The sequence below is a fragment of the Macrotis lagotis genome, chromosome X (genome assembly GCF_037893015.1).
Source record: "Macrotis lagotis isolate mMagLag1 chromosome X, bilby.v1.9.chrom.fasta, whole genome shotgun sequence".
NCBI lineage: Eukaryota > Metazoa > Chordata > Mammalia > Peramelemorphia > Peramelidae > Macrotis > Macrotis lagotis.
This window is the reverse complement of record NC_133666.1, coordinates 428,539,720-428,566,664: the sequence shown is the minus strand read 5'-3', so window position 1 is coordinate 428,566,664 and position 26,945 is coordinate 428,539,720. Positions and strand designations below refer to the sequence as shown.

At 35.7% G+C, this 26,945-nt stretch overlaps 1 protein-coding gene across 1 annotated transcript in view; it reads right to left on the bottom strand.

Moving 5' to 3' along the window:
• Positions 1-21,998, bottom strand: part of ALKAL1 (ALK and LTK ligand 1) — a 30,117-nt gene extending 8,119 nt beyond the window's left edge. Inside the window, exon 1 of the mRNA XM_074201150.1 lies at positions 21,605-21,998. Within this exon, the coding sequence (XP_074057251.1) occupies positions 21,605-21,998 (394 nt within the window). The remainder of the gene's footprint in view (positions 1-21,604) is intronic.
• Positions 21,999-26,945: the final 4,947 nt, after the last annotated feature.

The window sequence follows — 26,945 nt, the reverse complement described above, 5'->3', positions numbered from 1 at the left end:
ACTGAAAAAAAAAGATATAAGAATGCAATTTCATTCCTTCTATGGAGAAGCTATGAATATGGAGCATTGGCTATAGTGTCAGATGTTGTTAACTACTGGACTTTTTTTTTCTTTCTATATTCTTTGTTTATAAGGAATATACAAAGAATAGGGAAGGAGATAAGGATAAACTGGAAGGTGAGATGATGTAACAAAAAGATAATAGAAATATGTTTAATGCAAGTAGGCTTAAAATTCACCAAGAAAATGCAAAAATTCTAATAAATTATGTCACCTTTATTTTAATTAGTAATTTTATTGATTAATTTCTATAGAGAGCTTAGATGGAGATTTTAAGTACTATAATAACAAATATGTTACTTAATGATTAAGTAAGTAGTCTTTGATCAGAAAAACACAAATTTGCCATTTGGTAATCAAAACAATATCTAAAGCATAATTTTTTTTTATTTAAGGCACTGGGGTTAAGTGACTTGCCCAAGGTCACACAACTAGGAAATTTACTAAGTGTCTGAGATCGGATTTGAACTCAGGGCCTCCTGATTCTCTTACCACTGTACCACCTAGCTGCCCCTAAAGCATAATTTTCTTTTAAAAATTTTTCTTGATAGAAAGAAAATGTTTGCTTCTCTGGAGGCTACAAGATAAAATGATTATTTTAGGTTGAATTTTCCCAAAAATATTAAAACAAAATCTCTGGTTAATGTTTAGTAATTATCTTGAAAAATCTCAAAGGAAAAATAAATGAATCAACCTGTTAAAAAAAATCTTCTTGAGCTGAATTAGAATATACTATACAAAACAAGGTAGTCAGAATTTTAGATGAATTCTGCTTTGTTCAGACTATCTTATATACTTTTCTTGATTCTTGACTCACTATATATATATATATATATATATATATATATATATATATATATATATATATATATATTAGTAGCGACATTGACCAAAGGGAACTAGAAGTGTTGAATGATTATCAGTTGATAGGTTTGGGAATGTTTTTGTCCTGTCTATTAGAAATTTAGACAATAAGAACTTTCTAATAATGGAATAATTTGATTTATTTGGCAGTGATTTTTCTCTTACTACAGGAAAACTTTGGTGAAAGACTAATATACTCTGTGGGGGAGTCATTAGGGTAGGGGATGTTTCTTTACTTTGTTTTATAGCCTGAGGACCTCACAAAATTCCTTGTACATAGTTGTTACTTATTGAATATATAAAGTGGATTATGCTTTTTTGAATCAACATGAGTGAGAATTTCATAAAAATTAGAACTCAAATCATAGACAGGGTATTATAGCTGGTTGATGACTTTTTTGTTACCATACTAGCTTTCATGAGAAGCTAGAATATCAATTTTTGGAGAAGTCATTAGTTGGTTGTATTAAATGACCTCATGTTCCCTCTAATATATCAGATTTATAAATCTATGGATTAGTAGCCAGGCAGTCAATATCTTAGGCCAACTATTTAAATAGTCCTAGAGTCTAAGACAGATGAGTATTTTAAAAGCTGTCCACATTTTAAATCCTCTTTCTCCTCATCACCTACCTTCCAAACTTTTCTCAAGACCTACTGATTCTGTTTTGGCATTATTGGTCATACTTCCAATTCTCTTCACTTGAATAGCTATTGTTCCAATTTGGGTATAATGTAAAATCTGTCTAACTAATGGTCTTTCCCCTCTTCAATTCATGCTTTACATAGCTGCCAAAATTATCTTTCTAATATATAAAAGTCTCTAATCTGCTCAAAAATCTTGAATGATTCTCCATTGTCTAGATAAACTCCTTAACATAGCTTTAAAAATTTTTTCTGTTAAGGTTTCAATCTACCTGTCCATCCTTATTTCACTCTTCTTATCATCTTATAGTAAAACTAGATTAAGGCTCTTCCTCAATTTCTTTATTACATTTAATAACCTTAAGCTAGCTCTCCCTTCACCCTTCCCCCATTTATGAATTATATTCCCTTCATATTTCCACCTGTTGAAATTATTTTATCAACTTAGATTTTATGAAGTATGATTTCTATGCCATGTAGAATCCAAACTATTTTTAGAAGAGTACACTAGTTTTAGAGAATGTTCATTTAGAATGTGCAGTATCTGTAACTTTTCAGTGCTATTCAACCACTTAAATATTAAGAATGTTGTTTAAACGTTTTTAATCAGTTTAAACCATTTAAATACTTGTAAATCATTTTAGTTGGATCATATACAGTCATGCTGAATCATATTCTACATAGAACTGCTCATTGGAGACTTTTAGAATGATTTGGAATCATATTTTACCATTTTACCACATATATCAAAACAAAGATCAGAAATGTCCCCCCAAAAGCCTGCAAGGATGTTCAATAAAGAACAAAGTATTTATAATTAACTTATGCAGAAAACTAAAGACATTCTCATTTAGAAGCAATTAAGTTGACTTTTCAAACTATTTCCTCCCATTTCTGAAAAAACAGGGCCAGAAAGATATTGTTAGAAACTATATTTTGAAATTTCATTCCTTCCCTTTGAAAATCAGCTTTGTTAAATTGCTTTTTTAACCATATTTTTAATTAATTTAAGATTGACATTTTCAAAGATAAGGATGGGGGCTGTGCTTATACAAGCAGTTCCCAGTTAAAAAAATGTCTTCTACCTATCTAGTTCATCATCTTACACAATACAAAAAATGTTTACTAAGTACTTTGTGATGAGTACTGCATTAAATGTTTCTCTGAAAGTTAAGAGTCTTAGAGAGTTGAATGGAATTCTGAAAGGTTAAGAAACTTGTCTTTGGTTAATCAGCCAGCATGGAGGTAGATGCACCTGGGTCTTCCTGAATTAGAGGTCAGTTCTCTATCCATTATGCCATGCTTCTGGTACATTATATTCATAGACTGATACTCCATGAAGGCAGTTAAATGAGGGGGGAAACAATGTTGTTTTTCTCAAGTATTTTTAAATGGCATTTTTAGGTAAGATTTGAATGATTATTGTGATCATTTTCTTCAAGAAAATATCAGATTCTTAGAGAGAGAGAAATAAGACAATAGATCAATGATAAATAATCCCCTTCCCAAATATGCTCATATTCTGCAAAGACATAGCATATGTGTAGTCTACATGCTAATACTGATACCTATGAAAAGGAACAAGACCTAAATGAAAGACTACAACACATAGTATAGATCTTTAATGTAGGAGAATTGGTTGGACAAGAACTTCATGGGATTGGAAGACATGGATAGAATATGAAATATACCTGGGAAAAGCACATATATAGATAGATCACAGCTACACTGAAACTGAAAAAAGATGTTAAAATTTACCAGGAGCCAACACTTTCCTGCTTCAAGGACTTTTGCTGTATTTATAGTTAAGAAGAGTTTATTAAAAACCTACTAGATTCCTGGCATGGTACTAAATGCTGAAACACAAAGAAAAATGTTCCAAAATGTAATTCTCTCTCCCACCATCAATTTAGTTCAACTAAAGTTAATTTGTTTCCCTTCAAGTACTATTCATTTTTCTGCCAAAGTGCCCAAAGTGAAGAATTTAAAGCATTCATTAAGGACTAGTCATGATCAGAATGTTCTATTCTGGTACTCTATTTTGATTTTTCTACTTTACAACTGTTCTTTAATAAAATAGATGTCTCCATGATTTAGCTCAAAAGAATCAGATTATTGCAGAGCCCTTTCATAAGAAGATAATACAGATGTGACTTCTTCTTCTTCTTCTTGTTGGTCCTTCATTCCTGAAAAAAGACCATGACATCAAGAAGATAATGACATGGCAAGCACATGAATTCAATTTGAGTGAAGGAGTACAATGCTAAGTTGCCAGTTTCCCTTTCTCCTCCAGAGCCATCATTGTATACAAACCTTTATTTTATTTCTGGCATTTCTCCTAGAGTTGTCGGGCAGCAAACACTATATTGATATTCCTTGACTCTTTCTGAAGCTATACTGGCTTTCAGGGAGGTGATCATAAACCAGGTGAAGAATCATCCTATTGAGAAGGATTCTAGCAAGAATCATACCAGCAAAGACTGAAAGAGAAATACCCTTGTGATTTCCACAGGACAATCTATTCCCTTTACCTTTATAGAACAATGGAGGCATCTTTGAATTCTTGGGGGGATAACCTCTTCAAGCCATATAACCTGGAAAATTTCACTAAGTTTTTGGATGAACAATGGACCCCCCCCACACACCTTGTAGAGCTTGGCTGGAATAGAATCAGCTCCAGGTGTTTTGCCACTTGAAAGGAAATATTCAAAACCTTTTCTTCAGTTGGAATTTCAATTAGGGTCTGATTGACTTCAACTTGAAGTAATTTCAATTAGGATCTGATTGACTTCAACTTGAAGTAAACAGTCAATGACTTCCGCGTTGATTGATGATGGTCTGTTAAGAACACTATGGAAAAAATATTCAGCCCATTTCTCTAGGATCATGTCCCTATAATTAATAAATGTGGTTCCATCAGCACTGAGTAGTATATCCTTGGAAAATTATGTCAGTATTGTATGTCAATCTCATGATGGCATGCATACCCAAGGTTCTGGATAGTAGACAATGCTCTTGAGATTTCCCAGTCACCAATGGAGTGAAACAAGGATGTGTCCAAGGTCAGCAACCACAATGATGGCAAATTCTTCAACTTGAAAAGGCTACAAGCCAAGACCAAAGTGGAAGGAGTGTTACTTCATAACCTTCTGTTTGCAGATTACTGTGCACTCAATGCACCATCTGAGGCTGAGATGCAATAAAGTATGGATCAATTTTCTGCTGCTTGTGCTAATTTTGGTCTAACAATCAACACCAAGAAAACACAGGTGCTCCATTGTTGGGAGCCAGGGTCTCTAAGCTGTTTGACACAGTCGCAGCAAGAAGACTCAAGGCAGTCACACTGCCTGATGGAACAACATTTCCTTCTTCAATATATATAGGGATTTCATGCTTACCAATATTTATAGGTTTATTATTGATTACAATATTTACTCACCCTAATACTGGAATGACTATAAAGGAAGGATTTCAGAAAAATTCCTTGAATAAAACAGATTGTAAACTCTCTAAATTTAACAGGACTGCCTCTCCCTGAGGCATACAAAAGGCTTCAGCATTATGAAATCTCTGGAAAACCCAGCACTGGGATTTCCAAGGAGATACCAGAATATATACAGGGAAAACAGATACAAGATGGGTCAGATAGAATTCCAGAGAAATTAATAGTTTTGCCCCCTTACCATAAATGGAAATATATGAAAAAGATGGTGAGAAAATAGTACAGGTGACCTATATGTGAACTCCAGCAGCCTTAGTTTCATGGGAAAGAATAAAAAAGTCACAGAAACTGTGGCTTCTACCAACTAGGCCAGAAAGAAAAATTGGTTATTGTAAGAGTTAATGGACGGGTGGACAAGCATAAAGACCCTTACTACAGACTGTTAAGGAAGTGTATCGAAAAACATTACCTACACAAAACATATAAAAAAAATTCCATTAAAAGAATTGCTTAATTAATAACTTTAAACGAATTAATAATTATACAATGTAGTAATAAATATGGTAACAGGTTGAGGTCATCATGGTCTGAGTAGGGATAAGAAATCAATTAACTATATGATTATTACTTAAACTTGTAATCACATGATTAAAACTTGTAACCATATGAACTATATGATTGATGATGAAAATTGTACACTCTTGTAACCAAGGAAATGATCTCAGCTTGCTTGCTTGCTTGAAACATATATGATTCTGAAACTATAAAAATAAATCCAAGTAGCTGACAGTCAGTCAACCTGCTCCTGCCTGTACCCACTTGTTGACTCAACTCATTTCGCCAACTCTATCCCTCCTGACAGGTTCTAAGAACCCCGCAGAGGCTGGACCACTGCACTCCATCAGCCAGCACCGCACCATCCATATATGGAACTATTGATTACAGTAAATGGAGAAGTTTTAAGTACTGTGGACAAGTTCCCTTACCTTCGCAGTGTTCTTTCCAAGGAGGTACACATTGACAATGAGGTTGACACTTGCATTGCCAGAGCTAGCTCAGTATTTGGATGGCTCCAAAAGAAAGTGTGGGGGAGAAGAAGTATTAGACTGACTACCAAACTGAAGGTGTTATGCTGACTTCATTGCTATATGTCTGTGAAACCTGAACACTACCAGCACCACGTCAGAAAACTGAATCACTTCTATTTAAATTGTCTTAAGAAGATCCTGAATATCACCTGGCAGGAAAAAATACCTGAGGTATTTTCAGTGAGAACACTGAAGTCCTTTCTTGAGCTAAACTGCATAGCATTCCAACATTACTATAGAGAATGTAACTATGATGGGCTGGACACATTGTTAGAATGCCAGAGGTACACTTGCCAAAAAAAAAAACTGTCTTATGGAGAACTCACATAGGGCAAGCATTCACAAGGGACTCAGAAGAAGCAATAACAAGACACCCTGAAGGCCTCATTGGAGAACTTTAGAACTGATTGTACAGTATGGGAGACACTGGCACAGGACCACTCAACATGGCATTCCCTCATTAGTGAGGGTGCTGCACTCTATGAAGAACGTAGAATTGAAGCAGCTCAAAGGAAATGGGATATATGTAACTTTAGAGTACCCACCCCAGGTGTCCACATGAACTATTTGTGCCCAACCTGTAGTAGAGCATGTATTGGTCTGATCAGCCACAGTCAGACATTCTGTAATTTGTCTCAAACATAGTGATGTCATTTTGGTCTTCTTCAATAATGAAGGAAAGAACCAATCCAAAGCCATCTGGGTCCAGTGGGTGCAGTGTTCAGATATGAATCAGTGCAAGTGGAGATGACCTTGGATGCAAGACAATCAAGGTTAAATGACTAAACCAAGGTCATAAAGCTAGTAAGTGTGTGTTTTGAGGTCACACTAGATAACTATCATTAGACAAGGAGTGCCTTCCATTGTGACTCCTTTGAGCAGGAAAATACTTTCCTAAAAATACTGTTTTTGGGGACACAAGTATGTAACAATTTTATTTCTAGTACATAATTTTTTTTAAAAAATTAGTTGTATTGCATTGTCTGTCTGTCAGTCTGGCTACCTCTCTCTCTCTCTCTCTCTCTCTCTCTCTCTCTCTCCCTCCCTCCTTCCCTCCCTCTCCTCTCTGCATACATGAGTCTTTCACAGCATCTGGGGCCATTTCCAATCATCCTGACCATATCTAGTCACAGGTCTAATCTTCAAGAGAAAGTAAGGCTGATGACTTTGCACAATGCTCCCTCACTTAAATTCAATTCAGTTGAATGCCATGGCATCACATCCCTGATGTCATGATCCTCTTTGAGAACAAGCAACCAATAACAATAAACATATATATAAATTTATATAAAAACATTTTTATTTATGATATTTATATTTAGTTTGTCTTGAATAATTAATAATTAACTAAATAGAAATCATTTTATAAATATGACCTTTTAATCCTCTGGTTGGTATCATGTATTTTGAGGATTATGGAAATCACACCATCAAGTAATTTATCATAACAATAGAAAAGCATGGAAAGATTATGAGGACACAAATTACTAATAGTTTATCTCAAATGGAAGGCACAGATACCATCAAAGATAAGAGAATCTCAAATTTTAAATTATTTTAATAAACTCATCTAGAAACATTTATTTAGCACCTAATATGTACCAATTATTATACAGGCACAAATCACATAACAATTCTCAAGACAATTTATATTATAATGGAAGAGATAATAAATGCATGCATAAATATATGAAGAATATAAAGAATAAACACAATGTAGCTTGGAAAACAGAGCACTAAAAGTTGTGAGAATCGAGAAAGATATCACATAGAAGTCAGTGTTTGAGAGAATTATGTTTAAAAAGAATCAGTAATCTTTAAAGCAAAAGTGAGATGAGAGTGTCTGGAGGATAGTCATTACAGAGACAAGGAAAAAGTAAGAAGAGAGTGTATAGAGGACAGTGGCAAGTAGATAAAAGTGGCAAGTAGACAAGATTATAGTGGCAAATAGATAAGAGATAGGTTGTGGTTATAAAGAATAGAGAGAAAGCTAGTTTTGATAGTTCATGGAGTGAGGGGAAGAGGTAATATACAATGAGGTTAGAAAGATAGTCTGGAAACATGTTTGAAGGGTTTGAAAAACTAAAAAGATGAGTTTATATTTTATCCTATACATAATGAGAGCTCCTGGAGTTTATCAAATAGGACCCCAATTAACAAATGGTCAAAGGATATGCAAAGGCAATTTACAGATGAGGAAATCAAAGCAATCCATAGTCATATGAAAAATTGCTTTAAATCATTACTTATTAGAGAAATGCAAATTAAAGCATCTCTGAGATACCACCTCACACCTCTCAGACTGGACAATATGACAGAAAGGACAATGATCAATGTTGGAAGGGATGTGGGAAATCTGGGACACTAGTACATTGTTGGTGGAGCTGTGAACTCATCCAACCTTTCTGGAGAGTAATTTGGAATTATGCCCAAAGGGCAACAAAAATGTGCATACCCTTTGATCCAGCAATACCACTACTGGGTCTATACCATGACGAGATTATGAAAAAGGGTAAAAACAACACTTGTACAAAAATATTCATAGCAGCCCTGTTTGTTGGTGGCAAAGAATTAGAAATTAAGTGAATGTCCATCAATTGGTGAATGGCTTAACAAGCTGGTATACGTATGTCATGGAACACTATTGTTCTATTAAAAACCAGGAGGGATGGAAATTCAGGGAAGCCTGGAAGGATTTGCATGAACTGATGCTGAGTGAGATGAGCAGAACCAGAAAAACATGGTACACCCTAACAGCAACATGGGGGTGACGATCAACCTTGATGGACTTGTTCATTCCATCATTGCAACAACCAGGGACAATTTGGGGCTATCTGTGATGGAGAATGCCATCTGTATCCAGAGAAAGAATTGTGGAGTTTGAACAAAGACCAAAGAGTATTACCTTCAATTTAGAAAAAAAAAAAACATTATCTTATTATGTAATTTTGCTATCTCTTATACTTTATTTTTCTTCCTTAAGGGTATGATTTCTCTCTCATCACATTCAACTGAGATCAATGTATACCATGGAAGCATTGTAAAGACTAACAGAATGCCTTTGGGGTGGGGGGAGGAGGGAAGCAAGAATGGAGGAAAAATTGTAAAACTCAAAATAAATAAAACCTTTCTTTAAAAAATAGGAGAGTGACATGGCTGGATGTGCACATAAGGAAAATTATTTTGGAAAATTATTTTGACAATGTGGAAGATAGGCTGGACTAGGAAAAGACAGGGCAGAAAGAACAGTTTGAAGATTGGTACAAGAAGCTAAGAAGAGATGATGAAGGCCTGAATAAAGGTTATAATTAAGCAAGCATCGAAAACTGATTGGACGTGTGCAATGAGAGGGAACAAAACTTCAAGGATTCCTCCAAAGGAAGAACTTGAATTCAAGTCCTGCCACTGATACATACCAGTTTATGACTTTAATTCAAGGTTATATTAATTAATTTTTTAGTATGCCAGACCACTTTTTTTTTTAGTTTTTTGTTTGTTTGTTTTGCCAGGCAATGGGGTTAAGTGGCTTGCCCAAGGCCACACAGCTAGGTAATCATTAAGTGTCTGAGTCTGGATTTGAACTCATGCACTCCTGACTCCAGGGCTGGTGCTCTATTGCGGCACCTAGTCACCCAAGACAACTTTTTAATATAGTAAGATACAATCTTGTTATCTAGCTGCATTGGTGGATGGGCTTGACACACCAGAATTTCTCTACATTCATGACATCATAGACCTAGAACACTGAACAGATAAAAATATTATCCATAATAAGCAGAAAAAGCATTCAGAATTATTTACCTTAAACCTTAGAACTTAGAACCCTAGACCCAACCTCAAAAATGAGATAGTTATGAATTATTGATTGGCAATGGTAGCATTTTTCCCTTTGAAGGGTTGTTTATTTTTGTCTTGTTTTTTAAAAAATTTTAAACTAAAGCACAAAATAAAATGAACATTTTCATATATAAAGTAGAATCCTCAACTCTTCATTGTGTGCTACTTTTGTGAAGGTATGATCAACTCAGAGTGTAACTTCCAAAGTTAATCAGTTTGTCAGTGTTTTCTTCTGGATTTTTGAAAAGTTTTTTTAAAAATGAGAACTGATCCACCATGAATCCTTTTCACATTTTACAAATCACTTCATGTTATTTAAAGCTACAAGGATAACTGTTCAGTATTAAGCTTCAGGTTTATTTTTTTTTAATAATGTTGTTACTCTTTCTAATTCTTTTCTGACACAAACAATTCTAAATATGCTGTTCTCTGTCTGGCCTAGAGAAGAATGTTTGGACAAACCCCATACATTCCCTTCAGAAGATGATCAGTCTTATAATTCTCAAGGCAATCTAAGCCCAAAACCCTGTCCATCCTTATCCCATCTGTTTTGCATACTTTTCTACAAAAAGAAAAATGAAGTCAGATAGCTTTTAAAATACCAAAATTGTCTTCTGCAGTATAGTTAGGAACAAAATGATTCAGATGAAAAATGCAATGTACAAGTTATTTGTTCAACAAATACCTATTTTATTTGCAACCGCAAAAAAAAATTCTCAACATCTCATTATTTCATATTTCCTTGACATGTTATCCAGAAGTGTCCACTGGAATCCATAAAATAGTTATTTCTAAGAACAAACTTAAAATGGATTTCAAAACATTTCTAACAAGACTGTAGTTCTTAGACTTTTTGTGTGGTATGTACCTCTTTATCCATCTGATGAAGTCTATAAACTCCTCTTCAGAATATTTTTTTAATTTACTTAAGGCAATAGGGTAAGTGACTTGCCCAAGGTCACACAGCTAGGCAATCATTAAGTGTCTGAGACCGGATTTGAAATCAGATACTCTATCCACCTAGCTTTCTTCAAAATATTTTTAAATAAAGAAAATACACAAGATTACAACAGAACCAGCTATATTGAAGCATTTATCAATACTATAAAACAAAAACCAAATTCACAGACCACAGATCCAGTTCAAGAACCCTTGCACTTGGGGTGGCTAGGTGGTGTAGTGGATAAAGCACCAGCCTTGGAGTCAGGAGTACCTGGGTTCAAATCCAGTCTCAGACACTTAATGATTACCTAGCTGTGTGGCTTTGGGCAAGCCACTTAACCCCATTTGCCTTGCAAAAACCTTAAAAAAAAAAAAGAACCCTTGCACTAGAGAACTGCTAATTCAAAAATAAAAGTGTACTGACTATTGTGTCAATAGTCTTTTGAAGAAAGAGCCAAATAATTAGGTAAAGATGGTGAAAAATGCAACATATAAAATCAAATAAATGGATCAGTGAAATGTTAAAGGACTAAAATTGGGGACTTTACATAAACCATCTTTATTTTTATTTAAGTCTAATTTATAGAATGCTTTTTAGAAATCATGGTTATTTTCTAGTTTTGTAATACATTAAACTAAATTTAATAAAGTGCTGTATTACCAAGCAGAAATTCTATTTTAATGAAAAGATGTCTAAATTAAAATAAGCATGTTACTTGATTCCACATTCACAGCAAAGTATACATAGCTTCCTTAAGAAGAATACTAAACTGGGCAGAGATGTGAGAAAAATCTTTCATTCTTGCAGTCTTTCATCAAAAGTACTATTGCCTGACATTCTGACATGTCTCTATCCACCTCCATGATGATATCATTCATTCCTTTTGTTGCCTAGCGCTGCTATCTTCTTACTTAAAGCCTTTCTTTCTCCTTATTTAGATAACTATCCTAACCATTTATTTTTATTAGTCTTTACTTAGACCTCTGAATTTGTGGCTATTCTTCTTAACAAAGTATTCAAGTAACTCGGGGGAATCTTCCCTTTCCCCTTCTCTTCCTCTGGGCTGTTAATTGTTCTTAATAACATCCATTAATTCTTTTCTTCATAGATAGTGCTAAGGAAAGCTTCATTCAGAACAAATCCAATTATCAGAAATTAACTCTAAATTAATGATTACATTAATAAAGTTTTATTGTGTGACATATACATTCCTAATGAATGTTAGTTCTCCTCAAAATATAGGCTTCTTGAGGATAAGAATCATCTTTGCTTTTATATTTATATTCTATTAGCACATTGCTTGTCATATAATAAACATTTAATAAATGCTTTTTGATTCATTTATTCATTTTTTTCTAAAGTCACACTTTTCCATGTTAGAATTTGTTCTGTAACTTTTTGTAATTAAGTAAATATATACATATATACCAAAAATGACTAATCTGCAAACATGTTTATCACAAATATGTATGTACAATGTTAACCTGACTAGGGGAGGGGTTGAGAAGGGAGTGTAGAAGAAAATGTTGTAACTTAAAAATATACACATGATATGTTGAAAAACTTTCATAATATATTTGTAAAAATAAAATATCAAGAAAAACAAAGAACAACTTTTCTCCCTGTTGATTCCTTTAAAGTAATTTATTCTTCGGAAATTGAGAAAAATTAAATTCTATCTTAAACATGTGAATTATTTTGAACAGTGCTCTCTTTCCCTCCTCAAATTTTTTCCCCTAGCATCTAACTCAGAGAATAGCATTCCTTAAGAAGAAAACAAGATCTTTTGAAATGTCAGATCTTCTTTCTAAATTAGAGATTGCCTAAAAGCTCAAGAAAATACATTTACTCATATGTGTACACAGCACAGAATCACAGAATACAGAGATGGAAGGAACATGAAAAGTTCTCTACTCCAAACCATATTGGAAAAAGAACCCTTATAACAAATTTTACAATTTGTCATCTAGTCTTTTCTTGGAGATGTATGAGTGGGGAATGTTCTTTTAGACAACTATGTTTCTGAGGAAGTTTTTCTTCCTTTTAAGTATAAATCTTGTCTTTTTGCAAGTTCTGTCCATTTTTTTTGCATTCTAGGGCCAAATTCATTGCTTGCTTCAAAAGAATGCAAGTTACTTTAAGGCAAGAACTAGTTTGTTTTATTATCACCAGCATCAAGTATGGTCCCTGAGGTTTTTTTGGGTTTTGTGCTTTTTTTTTTAATACCAGACATCTGTTTCAATTGTATAATTCTCAGGGGGGAAACTTCCTCTACTAATGCATATTGGCAACTGTCCTACAGTTTAAGAGAAAGTTGTCTAAGGGATTTGCCCAGGGTTAAGAGTCAGAAATGGGGCTTGAACCAGATGTTCTAAGGCCAGTTGCCTAAACCACCCCTCACTGCCCTAAAAGTAATATGTTTTAATAAATGTTCTTTGATAACACTAACATCACAACTGATGATCATATTCAGGTTATGTCATTTCTATTGTACAACAGTCAAGCATTTATTAACCTATGTCATGTACTAAGCCCTGTGCTAAGCAATAGGAATACAAAATAAGACAAAAGATAATCTTTATCCCTGTTCTCAAGTATCTTGTAGTCTAATTACAGGGAGCAGGTAAGAGAGGGCAAACAATTATGTATAAATAAGATATAAGCAAATCAAAAGATAATCAAAAAAAGAAGGAACTAAGATGATGGTGAAATGGGAAAGCCTTCTTAGAGATGGTAGAATTTTAGCTGAGATGAAAAAGAAGACAGGAAAGCCAGAAGGTAGAACTGAGGAGGTATATATCCCAGGCATGGGAGACAATCAGGGAAAAAGCCCAGAGTTAGTAGATGGATGAGGAATAGCAAGGACAAAGTCATTGAATTACAGTAAGGAGGCAGTAAAAGTGAAAAACTTTTTTTTTTTTTAGGTTTTTGCAAGGCAAATGGGGTTAAGTGGCTTGCCCAAGGCCACACAGCTAGGTCATTATTAAGTGTCTGAGACCAGATTTGAACCCAGGTACTCCTGACTCCAGGGCCGGTGCTTTATCCACTATGCCACCTAGCCACCCCTAAAAGTGAAAAACTTTCAAGAGATTGGAGGTGATAGGGAACCCCTGGACTTTATTGAATTGGTGGGGTGGGTAAATTGATCAGACTTGCATTAAGATAAACAGGAAAGGGGAGAGACTTGAAGAAAGGAGACTCCCCCAGTAGGCTATTGCAATAATCCAGACCTGAGATAAGGGCTTATACCAGGGTAATGGTAGTAGTGAGAGGAAAGAAGGAAGCATATATGACAGATGTTATGAAGGTAAAATCAACAGATTGGATATGGGGGAGTGAGAAATAGGGAGGAGTCGAGGATGACACCAAGTTGCAAGCCTGAGAGAGTGGGAAGATGATGGTGCCTCAAAAAATAATAGAAAAATTTGGAAGAGGAAAGGGTTTGGGGAAAGCAATAATACATTCAGTTTGGCATTTTAAGTTTTGAGTTTAAAATGTCTACAGGCCATCCAGTTTTAAATATCTAATAAGCAGTTGAAGAGGCAAATCTGAAGGTTAGAAGAGAGTTTAAGGCTAAAAGAGTAGATCTGTGAAGCATCAAAGATCAGCATCGAAATGATCATTGTGAAGCCATGGGAGTTGATGAGGTCAGCAAGGGAAATAGGTTAGAGAGAAAGTACTGAGGGATACTATCCCAGTATAGGAAGCTTCAGTGACCTGGATGAAGACACAGCAAAGGAGAAGAGCTCACAGACAGAAGAAGAACTAGGATAGTGTTATAAGTAAGCAATCAGATATATTACCAGATTTCATGATAAATCTTAAAAACTAATAATGACTAAAGATTACATTTGTACAAAGTTCCATAAATGCACTCTGAACAATGGCGTGATTCAACAGATATGGTCAAATTTGTTTTCTCAGTGATTTTTCAAAATCTTTTTAATGTTCTTTGCGTCCCCAATATCTCATCAGCATGACCTGGCATTTAAGATACCTGTCACCTGGGGTAGCAGATAGAACACTGGTCCTGGAGTCAGGAGGACCTGAGTTCAAATTTGACTTCAGACACTTAATAATTAACTAGTTGTGTGACTTTGGGCAAGTCACTTAACCCCATTGCCTTAAATGAAAAAAGAAAAAAATGTTTAAAAAAGATACCTGTCACTCTCCAGGGAATATTCACAGCACAGGAAAAATATACAATCTCAGATATAGATGCTAAGAATACTTAATCTTTTTTAGCTAAGCTAGTAAACTTACAAGTTCCTTCCCTCTCCTTCCTCCAAACCCTCTATCTACTCTGTCTGGCTTCCAATCATTTACAGTAATGTTTTAATTGTAATTGTTTGCAAACAGAACACTGAGCAGGAGACTTTGAGGCACTTCTCAAAACTACTGGCTGTAACTGTTGCCACTCCTCCCCCACCCCCAACTCAATTGAAGAACTTTCCTGTCTATATTAACAGGTGAACAACTGACAAAGCATTTTTACATGTCATTTCATTTGAATCACACAATAATTATGAGAGACACATAGGGCAGGCATTATGTGAAGAAACTAAGGGTTTTATTTAGTTGTTTAAGGGTGATAGCCAATGTTCTCAGAAATAATAAAACCCAGATCATTTCAAAATATACAATAATTCTAATTAAGTTACATTTAAAGAACATACTATATCTCCTTAAGATGAGATGATACATTTTCATATAAGCTAAACATACTAGGAAATTTCTTAGAAAATGTATTCTGTCCACATATATGAATGCCTATGAACTAAAATATGCCAATAATACCTGTGTATATGCTAAAATATACTAGCATATGGCAACTTCACACTTGCCTAACTCTCTTCACAACTACCATAAGTTTGTGAGGAGAAAAATAAACTGGGACTCTTTCATCTCTCCCTATAGCAACCAAACAACCATTTTCAGTGCCTTCTCTTCCACCTCTTCCTAATAAAAGCTATAAGAGCTAAAATTCTAAGGAATAATTCTTATTTCTAGAGTTGTATTCTAGCAATAGAATTCAAAATCCATATAGGAATTTGAAAGGGGTTTCATGGTAGAGGCTAAAGAGTCAGAATTAGGTTTAGAAGACCTGGATTTAGATTTTACTTCTGATACAAACTAATTGTGTAATCCTGGGCAAATCTCTAACTGTCCTAAGGCATCTTTCTAAGACTTTAAATTGCAGAACAATTTTAGATACTCATTAGTAGAAGGAAGTTTAGCATCTGAAAGTCTCTATAACAATGAAGTCATTTGTCCAGATGCCCTCCAAAAAACATCATTTAGGATTACACAATAGGTCAATGTTAGATGAAGAGAGGCTTCTCAGTTCATCTGATAAAAATGAATACTGAAGCACAGAATTTGAAAACTAAAAGGAACTAATAATCTCCATTATAACAGGTCTAGAAGTGGTTGTCTACCTTCTGCTTAAAGATCTCCAAGTATGGGGAACTCATCTCTTGATGTAGCACATAATTCTTCCTGAAAACTATTATTGTTAGGGAAATGACATCAAGCTTAAATTGCCCTCTTTGCAATTTCCATTCATTGATCCTGTTCCTACTGTCTGGCCTCAAACATAACAAGTTTAATCCCTTTTTCACATGACAGCTCTTGAGATGCTTGAAGACAGATTCTCCCCAAGGCTTTCTCTTCTTCAAGCTAGACAAGTTCAGTTCTTTCAACCAGTTTTCATATGACATGATCTTAAGGATCGTCATCATCTTGGCTGTCTTGCTTAGAAATAGTCTTCCTCCAATTTTTTGATGTCATTCTTAACTCATGTACCCAGGAGGAACACAATATTCCATAAAAGGTCTGATTAGGGAAGAGTACAGTGGAATTCTGTCCTCACCTTCCTGAAAGCAGGAATTTTCTTAAAGCTACTCCAGATAAAATTAGGTCTTTTTGGCTGTCATTTTATACTACTGATTCATATTGAAATTGTTCATTAAACACCCCATTTCCTTTACAGAATAAATATTTTCTAACCAGGATTTCCTCATCTTATACTTATGAAGTTGATTTATTTGTACCTAAATGTTGGGTTACATTTGTCCCTATTAAATTCATTTTATTTAATTCAGTCCTATATTCTAGCAACATAAGAAGACCTTTTGGAACCTAAGTATAATATAATACAATACATTTTTACATCCTTCTGGACACATATACAGTTCTGTGTACTTTATTTATTTATTTATTTATTTTAGAGGCAATCAGGGTTAAGAGATTTATCCAGTGCTAGGACATTAAAAATGTTATCCACATCCAGAGGAAGAAACAAAACAAAACAAAACACACACACACACACACACACACACCCCTTCAGAATCAGATGAACACTTTATACAATTACCTCAAATATCTCTTTCCTTTAAACCTAATTCATCATTCAGAAAATAACTAATCTGTAAACATGTTTATCAAAAATATATATGTAGCAGGTCGGCTTAAGTGGTGCAGGGGATAGAGCACCCGCCCTGGAGTCAGGAATACCCGAGTTCAAATCTGACCTCAGACACTTAATAATTACCTAGCTGTGTGGCCTTGAGCAAGCCACTTAACCTCATTTGCCTTGCAAAAACCTAAAAAAAAATTATGTATGTACAATTCTAAACTGACTATTTGTCCCTTAGGGGAGGAGGTGGGAAGGGAGGGTGGAAGAAAATTTTGTAACTTAAAAATATATATGTGCATATGGATGAAAATAAATAAATGGATAGCTAAATAGATAAATAAATAAAAAATAAAGTTATCCTTCTTCACCAGAGAGAGAGAGAGAGAGAGAGAGAAATCTAGCAAGTTGTCTGAGGCCAGCTTTGAACTCCATTCTTCCTGATTCTAGGACTAATGCTCTATACATTGTACCACTCACCTGCCTGGATCCTAAATTTTTAAATTTTTCATGTTATATGTTATCTATCTCTCCCAGCTTTGTATCCTCAACAAATATGATAAGCATTCCATCTATGCCTTTATCCAAGTCACTAATAAAAATGATCCAGAATGAAACACAGATCCCTGAAGTACTCCACTAAAAGTGTCCTACTGCAGTCATTGAATTATTAACAAATACTTTTTAAATTTTGGATATTCAATCAATTCTAAATTCATCTAATTGCATTAGCATGTACTATATATCTCCCCATCTTCTCCAAAAAAATAGAATACAATTTTTATCAAAGCTTTGCTAAAATGTAAATAAGCTATATCTATAGTGTTCTTATCATCTACCAGTTTGAGAAATTGTCAAAAAAGGAAATGAGATTAAGCTGGCATTACCTGCTTGGTCTTAATGAAACCATACTGCCCTTTGTTATCTCTTTTCCCTTTCTAATGAAATGATACTGCCCTTTGTTATCTCTTTCATTTTATTTACCATCATTTGAATTTTCCTGGGAATCAAAGTTAATCTTCCTTACCCATAGCTGACTGACTTTTCTGTTCTCCTCTCTCTCTCTCTCTCTCTCTCTCTCTCTCTCTCTCTCTCTCTCTGTGTGTGTGTGTGTGTGTGTGTGTGTGTGTGAAAATCAAGACCGTACACTTCTAAAACCTTTTTGTACTTCTTTCATTTTTTCATGGTCTTTCAAATACATCTGATAATAGTTCAGCAACCATCTTCCAGTTTTATCAATACAAAAATTGTTCATTCATTTTAGACTAAATAACTTACATGTGGGTGATATCCCTTTGTCAATTCAATCAACAAATAAGTATTAGGGTTGAAAGAACATGCTATGCAATGGAGGTACAAAGAAAAAAATCCCTTTAAGGTGTTTATTATTAGGAGAGGAATGAAACATGTATACAGATAAGTAAACACCTGGTATACACAAAAGTAATATGAAGTAATTTCAAGAGTAAGAGAGTCTTAGGGGCGACTAGGTGGTGTAATGGATAGAGTACCACCCCGGGAGTCAGGAGTACCTGAGTTCAAAACCAGCCTCAGACACTTAACAATTATTTAGCCACGTGGCCTTGGGCAAGCCACTTAACCCCATTGCCTTGCAAAAATCTAAAACAATAAAAAAAAGAGTGAGAGAGTCTCCTATAGGAGTTATGCTTTAAAGAAAGTTAGGAATTCTATAATGCAGAGAAAAAAAGAAATTACATGACATATTTTATTATATCTGATCAAAAACCTAGCCATGAGGGGGTGGAATGTTTGTGTGGTGAACTCCTAATGAACCATGTGATTGAAATAATGCTTGCTGGGAAGCAATATAGAATAAGACTGGAAAAGGAAATGGGATTTGGATTGTGAAGAAACCATAAGGAGCCACAAATTTTTTAGTAGGACAATGACATAATAAAATTTATGTCTTAGAAATACCAATTTATACCAACTATATAAAAGTTGGCCTAGAAAAGGGGGGAAAACTTGAACATTTTTATATCATGCAAAAAAAAATCTTTCTTAGCTACAATTTGGGTTAGTTGAGCTAAAATATATTAAAAATTAGTTTATATAAATAAAACACTTAGAGCATCATAATTTTGGTCTACTTGTACAATATCTATAATTAAAAGGAAATGGTCCTGTGACAGACTTCTGATTCCACTGTCCTAGATTCTCTTAATTTGTAAAATGTGAAAAATGAGGTAGAGGGGGCCTGAATATATGTGGTATGCCCCAGAAAGTTAGGGTCTGGCAAGAACTTTGAGTTTCCATTCTGCTTAATTCCTGGTTGGGAGAGCATTATGTCATGAGGCCTCTTACAGATAGGACACAGCAACAGAGAATCATTTTATGTTTATTTTATGGGGCAAGATTGATGGCTTTAAGGAGTTGACCTGAGAAAGAGGTAGTCTGCTTGGAGATTCTGGGTCTAAGCAGAAACAACTACACTTTCTTTACAATCTGGGCTTGAGAAGACCTTACCTAGCCTTCTAGGGGGTGGGTTTCTAAAAGCTCTCAGGAATAACATCATTTGGGGCTTTACATGTGATACTTTTGCAATGTAAATTGTGCAGGATTGGCAATCAAAAGAGCTAGGTTCAAATCTTTACTATTCAAGGTTAAGGATCATAGATTTAGAGCTGGAAGAGACTTCAAGTCCAATGCCTTCATTTTACATGAGAAACATATGAGGTACAACTTAGTGAAGTGGATTCATCTTCCTGAGCTCAGATCTGGCTTCAGACACTTAGTAGCTATGTGACACTAGTCAAGTCACTTAACTGTGTTTGCCTCAGTTTCTCATCTATAAAATGAGCTGGAGAAAGAAATGGCAAATGACTCCAGTTTCTTTGCCAAGAAAACCCCAAATGGGATCACAAAGAGTTGGATATTACTGGAAAACAACTAAACAACAACAAAAAAAAGCAGTGAGTTTTCTATGGGCATACAAATGGTAAGCAATAGAGGTCAAGTCTAAATAATTTGTAAGGTCCCTCTAGCTTTAAATCCATGATCATATGACTCTATACAGATGGGGGGGGGACCATGAACAGTAATCTAGTACTAAGAAGCAATGAATAATGATGTTTAAAAAAAAACACCAGAAAAATCATCTCTTCAGTACTTTATTTCTTCAAGTTTCCCAGCTAACTTGACATAGCAGTACTTTAGTGGAAAGTCATTGACTTTAAAATCAGAAGATCTGAATTCTAGTTCTGATTCAGCCATGTATTAGTTAAATTATTTGACTATCCTTGATTTCTTCAATTGTAAAACTGTATCCTCAGTACTTAGTCACTGGCTGACAAGGTGAAGGGAAAAGAAAACAATAGCTTATCCCGTATCCAATGAATAATATATGTGATCATGCTTTATGATATCTATGTATTTATATTTGTATGTATCTATGTATGTATAAGTACAGGTGACTGCCAATAATTTTATACACTTTCCATCTAATATCTGTCCTTTTCATCCTAGCCCATATCTTCTGCCTTCTCTAAACACTTCCCTGTTTAGCAGTTCTCTCCATAACCAGTCTTTTCTCCTCTCCCACTGTCCACCTGTTGGCAACTTGCTCCCTAAAATAGTTTGGGGATTTCTGTCTCTTTCCAAACCCTTCGATATTTTAAAAAACCCAGAGAAGCTGACTAACAGGTGGAAATTTAGATCACAGAAAAATAGATGTCAAAATAGAAGGAATGTTAAAGACCCAGAGAACTTCTAACTTGCTCAGTCACACAGGTTATAAATAGCAGAGCCCTATTCAAACACAGGTCCTCTGACTCTAAATCCAGTTCTAAATAATATGGATTTATATAATGCTTGTTCTCAATCCAGTAACTTTGCATGCTACCCACTTTAATAATAATAGAAATCAACGTGTGTGGCCAGTTGGGAAGAAATGTAAACCTCTGACTGCTTGTCCTCAAAGGAAGCTAAAGCCCAAATTCATGTAGAAGAGTTTTAATGTTGATTTTTTTTTCGGTGAGTTGGACTTCCATGCCCCTTAGCATAATTTACTTCCTTTCTTCCTCCTTCTGTCGCGGAACATATTCTTCCTTTCTCTTCCCTTCCCTTCTCTTTCTCAAAATCCTCGGACGGAACTAACCAATCTCAGGGGCAGATTTTAGAATAGGAAGCTTCAGAGAGAGTGTAAATAGTATGCTTTGGCTTTGCGGCGAGACTGGGATTCTGGCATAAAATAGGAGGCTCTCTCAAACTCTAGCCCGTTCCAACATCCCGGGTCCCGTACGCCGAGCAGGTGGTGAAGGAAAGAAGCAGGTCTTGTAATGAGCTCTTACCTGTGCCCCTAGGTGCGCTGAGGAGCCAGGAGTCGGCTGGTTCTCTGGAGGAGAAGGAGGAGGAGGAAGTGGAGGAGGAGGAGGAGGAGGAGGAGGTAGTGGAGAAGAGCAGTTCCCGGTCGCGGCCCCCCAGGGATTCGGAGAATGAGGAGGAAGAGGAGGTAGCTGCATACCCCACGCGCTCCCGCGGGCTGGAGGAGCGCTCCCTACCCGCGTGGAGCTGCTGCGGGACTTGGGTGCTTCTGGAAGCCGCGGGCGCTGGAAGGTGATGGAGAAGTTTCTCTTTGTCTGCTTCCCTGCGGCCCCGAGGGCTTCCTTGACTCTCCTGGGAGGCCAAAGAGAGAAGTAAAAGGAAGAGGGTAGGCAGCATGGGCCACTCGTTAACTTCCCTCATCTTCCGTGCGTCTGAAGAGAAAGAAGTAAAGAGAAAAAGAAAACAGCAACATTTAGATCCTCCAGGGGTCTTGCCCGACACGTTCCTAACCTGGACTGGAAAGGAAGGACTCAGATGGGGAAAAGAACTTGGTCGAGGAGGTTGGAGGCGGAGGGGGAGTAGAAGAGAGAGAGAGAGAGAGAGAGAGAGAGAGAGAGAGAGAGAGGATCTTGTTTAGAACTAAAAAATAGTCTTTCTGTTACCCTTCTTTTCCCAGTCCCCAAAGCCTATCTACCTCTCGGATCCCTTTCCCCTCCCAAACCCTGGCGGGCACTGCCAGGCGGTTCGGACAAGTAGCCCTCACCGGTCCATCAGCCCTTGTCTCAGTTCTTGCAGCTCAAATTCCCCAAAAGCCATGCACTGGGAAGCGGGCAGTTGCCCAAGAGGCGCTCAAGAAGATGGAGAACTTTTCTAGAGGTGGGAGGAAGGGGAGGGTGGAGGTATAGAGAAGGGAGAGGAGAGAGGAAAAGATGGGTTTAGCCAGATTGCCCAGGAAGATCTGACACGTATGATCTGACACAAATCAACTTCAGAATCGCAAGAAAAGTTTCTCGTGGACAATTTTGTCACGTTCTAGTGGTCCCTCAGCTCCCCAGACCACTCCGGCATGTAGGAGATACACCATGGGACAAATTGACCCCCGAGCCACAAGCTTGACGCTTTCTGATACTCAAGTGTCACAAACGCTATGTAGATTCCCCTATAAGTACTGTGAAAGGAAAGGGGAGAAAGGACGAGGGAGGAGGAGATTTGGGATGAGGTTTGGGAGACTTTTCTATCCACTGGTAAACCTGAGGGGATAGAAAAGCCAATCATTCCCATGCTCAGACTGCTTTTCCTGGGGTTCTCTCTGTTTCACCAAAGCCTCCTTTCTTCCTTTTTTCTTCATGTCTTCTTTACTTCTATCCATTCTTACTTCCATTCTTGTCTTTCTTTTCTTCCTTCCTTCCTTTCTGCCTTCTTTCCTTTCTTGCTCCCTCCCTCCCTCCCTCTCATTCTTTCTCTCTAAATAAATAAATAAGATCAGGTCACTTTAAAATTTCACTCACCCTCAATCAAGGAGAGGTATAAAAGACAATTGCTTTTTCAGAGGCAAAAATTATAATTCCATGTAAGACAATATTTTAAATTCAAGCCTTTCCTTTACTATGATTTTGCACCCTCACAGGGAATCCCTTCCTTCCCTCTACTTCCAGGGAACTGCTCATACTAATCTCAGGGGAATAATATTGTTTCATTCCTTCCATGGTTACTAAAACCAGCAACAACTTGGCCTGGCCAAAAGTTTTACCACCCAAGAAACTACCCCTCTGCTGGATATTAAAGAGAGTAGCTGCCAGATTATGAGTATAGGGGAAGGAGTGCCTTTCTTTGAGTTGCTCCTTGAAGTATGGGGAGTTTACCTTATGCAGATAAGTAAATCCTTCTTCACTAGCAAAATGCAAAGCTTTTGTCTTCTCTTATCCTTCAGTTCCTAATTGTCTTCGAACTCCCTCTTACTAGATGAAGTGTGGCTCTCACACACGCCCAAAAGACAGTGAATGAGTGCCCCTCTGGATTCCATTCCTCTGTTTTATATGAGCATGTTCAATTGAGCTCTAGTAGACTCTGGGTGGGTGGCAAATGCTGAGGACATTTTAGGTAATGTTTTCTTCAGTTCATCCTGGCTTTTCATGTCAAACTTCTATTGCTTCCTTTTCCCCTCCATAGGCTTCACTTAAGGGAAGAATCATTGGCTTAGAGTACCTCAGATCTCTTTGTGAAATCTAATTTCTCTGTAAATCAGCAATGTTTTCCAAAGGACTCAAAGAATTGCAACATTTTTAAACTTAAAAAAAATCCCTACTCAAAACTTGGAAATGCTACTAAAAGAAAAATGAGATAAAATTTTCTAGTTCTATGTAAAATATGAGGAAAAGACAATTATAAGTAAATATTGTTGTATCAGATAATTACAGTATTTTTGTTGATTATGGATGGATTTTTTTGTTTTATATTTAAAGAGTCAATATTGGATATTAGGTTTGAAGCAAGAATCTGGATTCAAATTCAGCCTCTTACACTCATTAGTTCTGCGGTTCTAGGCAAATGCCTTACTATGATTATGCTTCAAGAAGCTCCTTCAGGTTTGTTAACCAAACTACTTTCATATTGCAACCTCCTATCTTTTTTATCTTGCCTATTCCTTCATTTACCCTAAACCAATTTTTTTCCTTCTCTTGATTTTTGTACCCTTGACCATCTCAATCCTCTCAATCTATTTCCCCAATTTAGCCTCTATTGCCTTCAAATTTAACTTGGACTCCCTTCTCAATTATTGTAAACCTTTTTCTTCTGTCATTTTACTACCACCTTCCATATATATAAAAATACTGGTTTGACCCTACTCTCTTAAAAGTCATCAGTGACATCCAAATCACCAAAGCAAATGCTTTCTTTTTACTTTTTAACACTTTTCAGTTTTTGATAATGTTGATCACCCCTTCTCTGGACAACCTTCTCCCTTGGTTTTAAAAATACTGAATTCTCTTGGTTTGACACTAACTCCTACTTTTCTGTTTCCTTTCTCTATTCCTTTCACCATTTGTCTTACTTCTCCTCAATTTCAATATTCTCCAAATTTATGTCCTTGGTCCTTTTCTCTATCTCCCTTTTCTTAATTGTCAATCTTGCTCATTCCCATAGCTTCATGTAGCACCTTTATATATTCCCTAAAATCTAGATCTGCAGTCCTAATCTCTCTTATGAATTAAACACCCTGTCACCAACTCTCTACCAGAAATATCCCACATGTTTTTCTACTGATACCTCAAATTCAGCATTTTCAAAACCAAACATCTTCTTTTGCTTCAAGATGGTCATATTTCTGACTTTACTATTTATATCCCATATTTATAATCTTGAATTGTCTTTAAAAGTTCCCTTTTCCTCACCTCTCACTTCCAGTCAGTTCCTGTATCCTATCAATTCCACCTACATAAACTCCTTTATGCCATCAATTCCTCCCTAGTCTCACAACAGTCATTCTAGTACAAACCCACATTACTCCCCAAATAGATTATGATAAATTCCTAATGGACAATTTTACTTACATAAAATTTTAAAAAAAATTCATGAACAAAAAAAAGCAGATAAAATAAGAACAGAAGCAAGAAATGGGAAGAGGAAATTTTTGCAAGAAATTTCCCTGAAAAGATCTCATTTTTTAAATTTTTTTTATTCTAATAGTTTGTATTTCCCCAATTATGTGGGAAAACAATTTTAATATTTATCTTTTTTAAGTTTTGAGTTCCAAATACAATTACTCCCTTTTCCTCTCCCTCCTTGAGATGGCAAGCAATCTGATATAGATTATATATGTCCAAACATGAAAACATGTCTCTATTAGTCATTTTATTGGAAAAACTTGAAAGGAAGGAAGGAAGAAAGGAAGAAAGGGGGGGGGAAGAAGGAAGGAAGGAAGGTAAAAAGTGTAGACTTCAATCTGTATTCAAATACCTTCAGTTTTTTTTCCTCTAGAGGCAGATAACATTTTTCATCATGAGTACAATGGGATTGTCTAGTATCATTTATTGTTGAGAATAATAAAGTCATTCAACGTTGTTCATCATACAATATTGCTGTTGTGTACAATGTTCTCCTAATTCTGCTCATTTCATGTAAGTCTTCCCAAGTTTTTCTAAAACGATTCCCTTTATTTTTTCTCAAAGCACAATAATAATAAATATCCCATTATAGTCATGTACCTATTCAGTCATTCTCCAGTTAATGGACATCCCCTCAAATGAATTCTTAACCACTACAAAAAGAGCTGTTATAAATATTTTTGTACAAATAGTTCTTTTCAAAAGGTTTAATTTCTAATACCATATATAGATATATATCTATCTACCTGTATGTGTTTGTGAGAGAACTCTAACCATACTAATAATTACAAAAATTAAATTAAAATAACCCTGAGCTATCACCTCAACACCATCAGATTGACAGTTGACCAAAAAAAAAGGAAAATAGCAAACACTGGACAGACTGTGGGAAAATAGGAACATTAATACACCACTGGTGGAACTGTGAATCAGTTCAGCCTCCTGGAAAGCAATTGCAAACTGTGCCCCAAAAGTTATTAAACTGTTCATAACCTTAGTCTCAGTGACTCTATTACTTGTTCTACATCCCAATGAGATCAAAAAAAGAGGGAAATGATCCATATATTATATGAATGTGTGTGTTCTTTTCTTGATGTCAAAGAATTAGAACTTGAGAAGGTGTCTCTTAAATGGGGAATGGATGAACAAATTAAGATATATGAAACTACTTATATGAATTAATTCTGAGTGAGATGAACAGAACCAGAAGAACATTTTACATAGTAACAACAACATGTGGTGATGATCAACCTTGGTAGATCCACTCACCACATCAGTGCAATAATCAGTGACAATTTTAGGGGATCTGGGATGAAGGATACCATCTGTATCCAGAGAAGGATGTGTGGAACTTAAACAAAGACCAAAGCTTATTATCTTCAATTTTTAAAAGTTGTCTTATGTATTATATAATTTTGCTATCTCTAATGATTTCTTTCTTCCTTTTGTATCTGATTCTTCTCTCACAAGACATTTAGTTTTGATCTCTGCATGTCATGGATGCAAATGTAAAGATGATATCAGATTGCCTTCTGTAGCAGGGTAAGGGGGAAAGGAAGGGAGAACAGGAGAAAAAAATTGTAAAACTCAAAACCTTGCAAAAAAAGATTGTAGAAACTACTATTAATTGGAAATCAAATAAATATTTATATAATGGAAAAATTAATTTATATGAAACTACTGTGCCACAACAAATGATGAAGGAGATTGTTTCAGGGAAGAAAACCTTTGGAAAACTTGTATGGCATGATGCAAAGTGAAG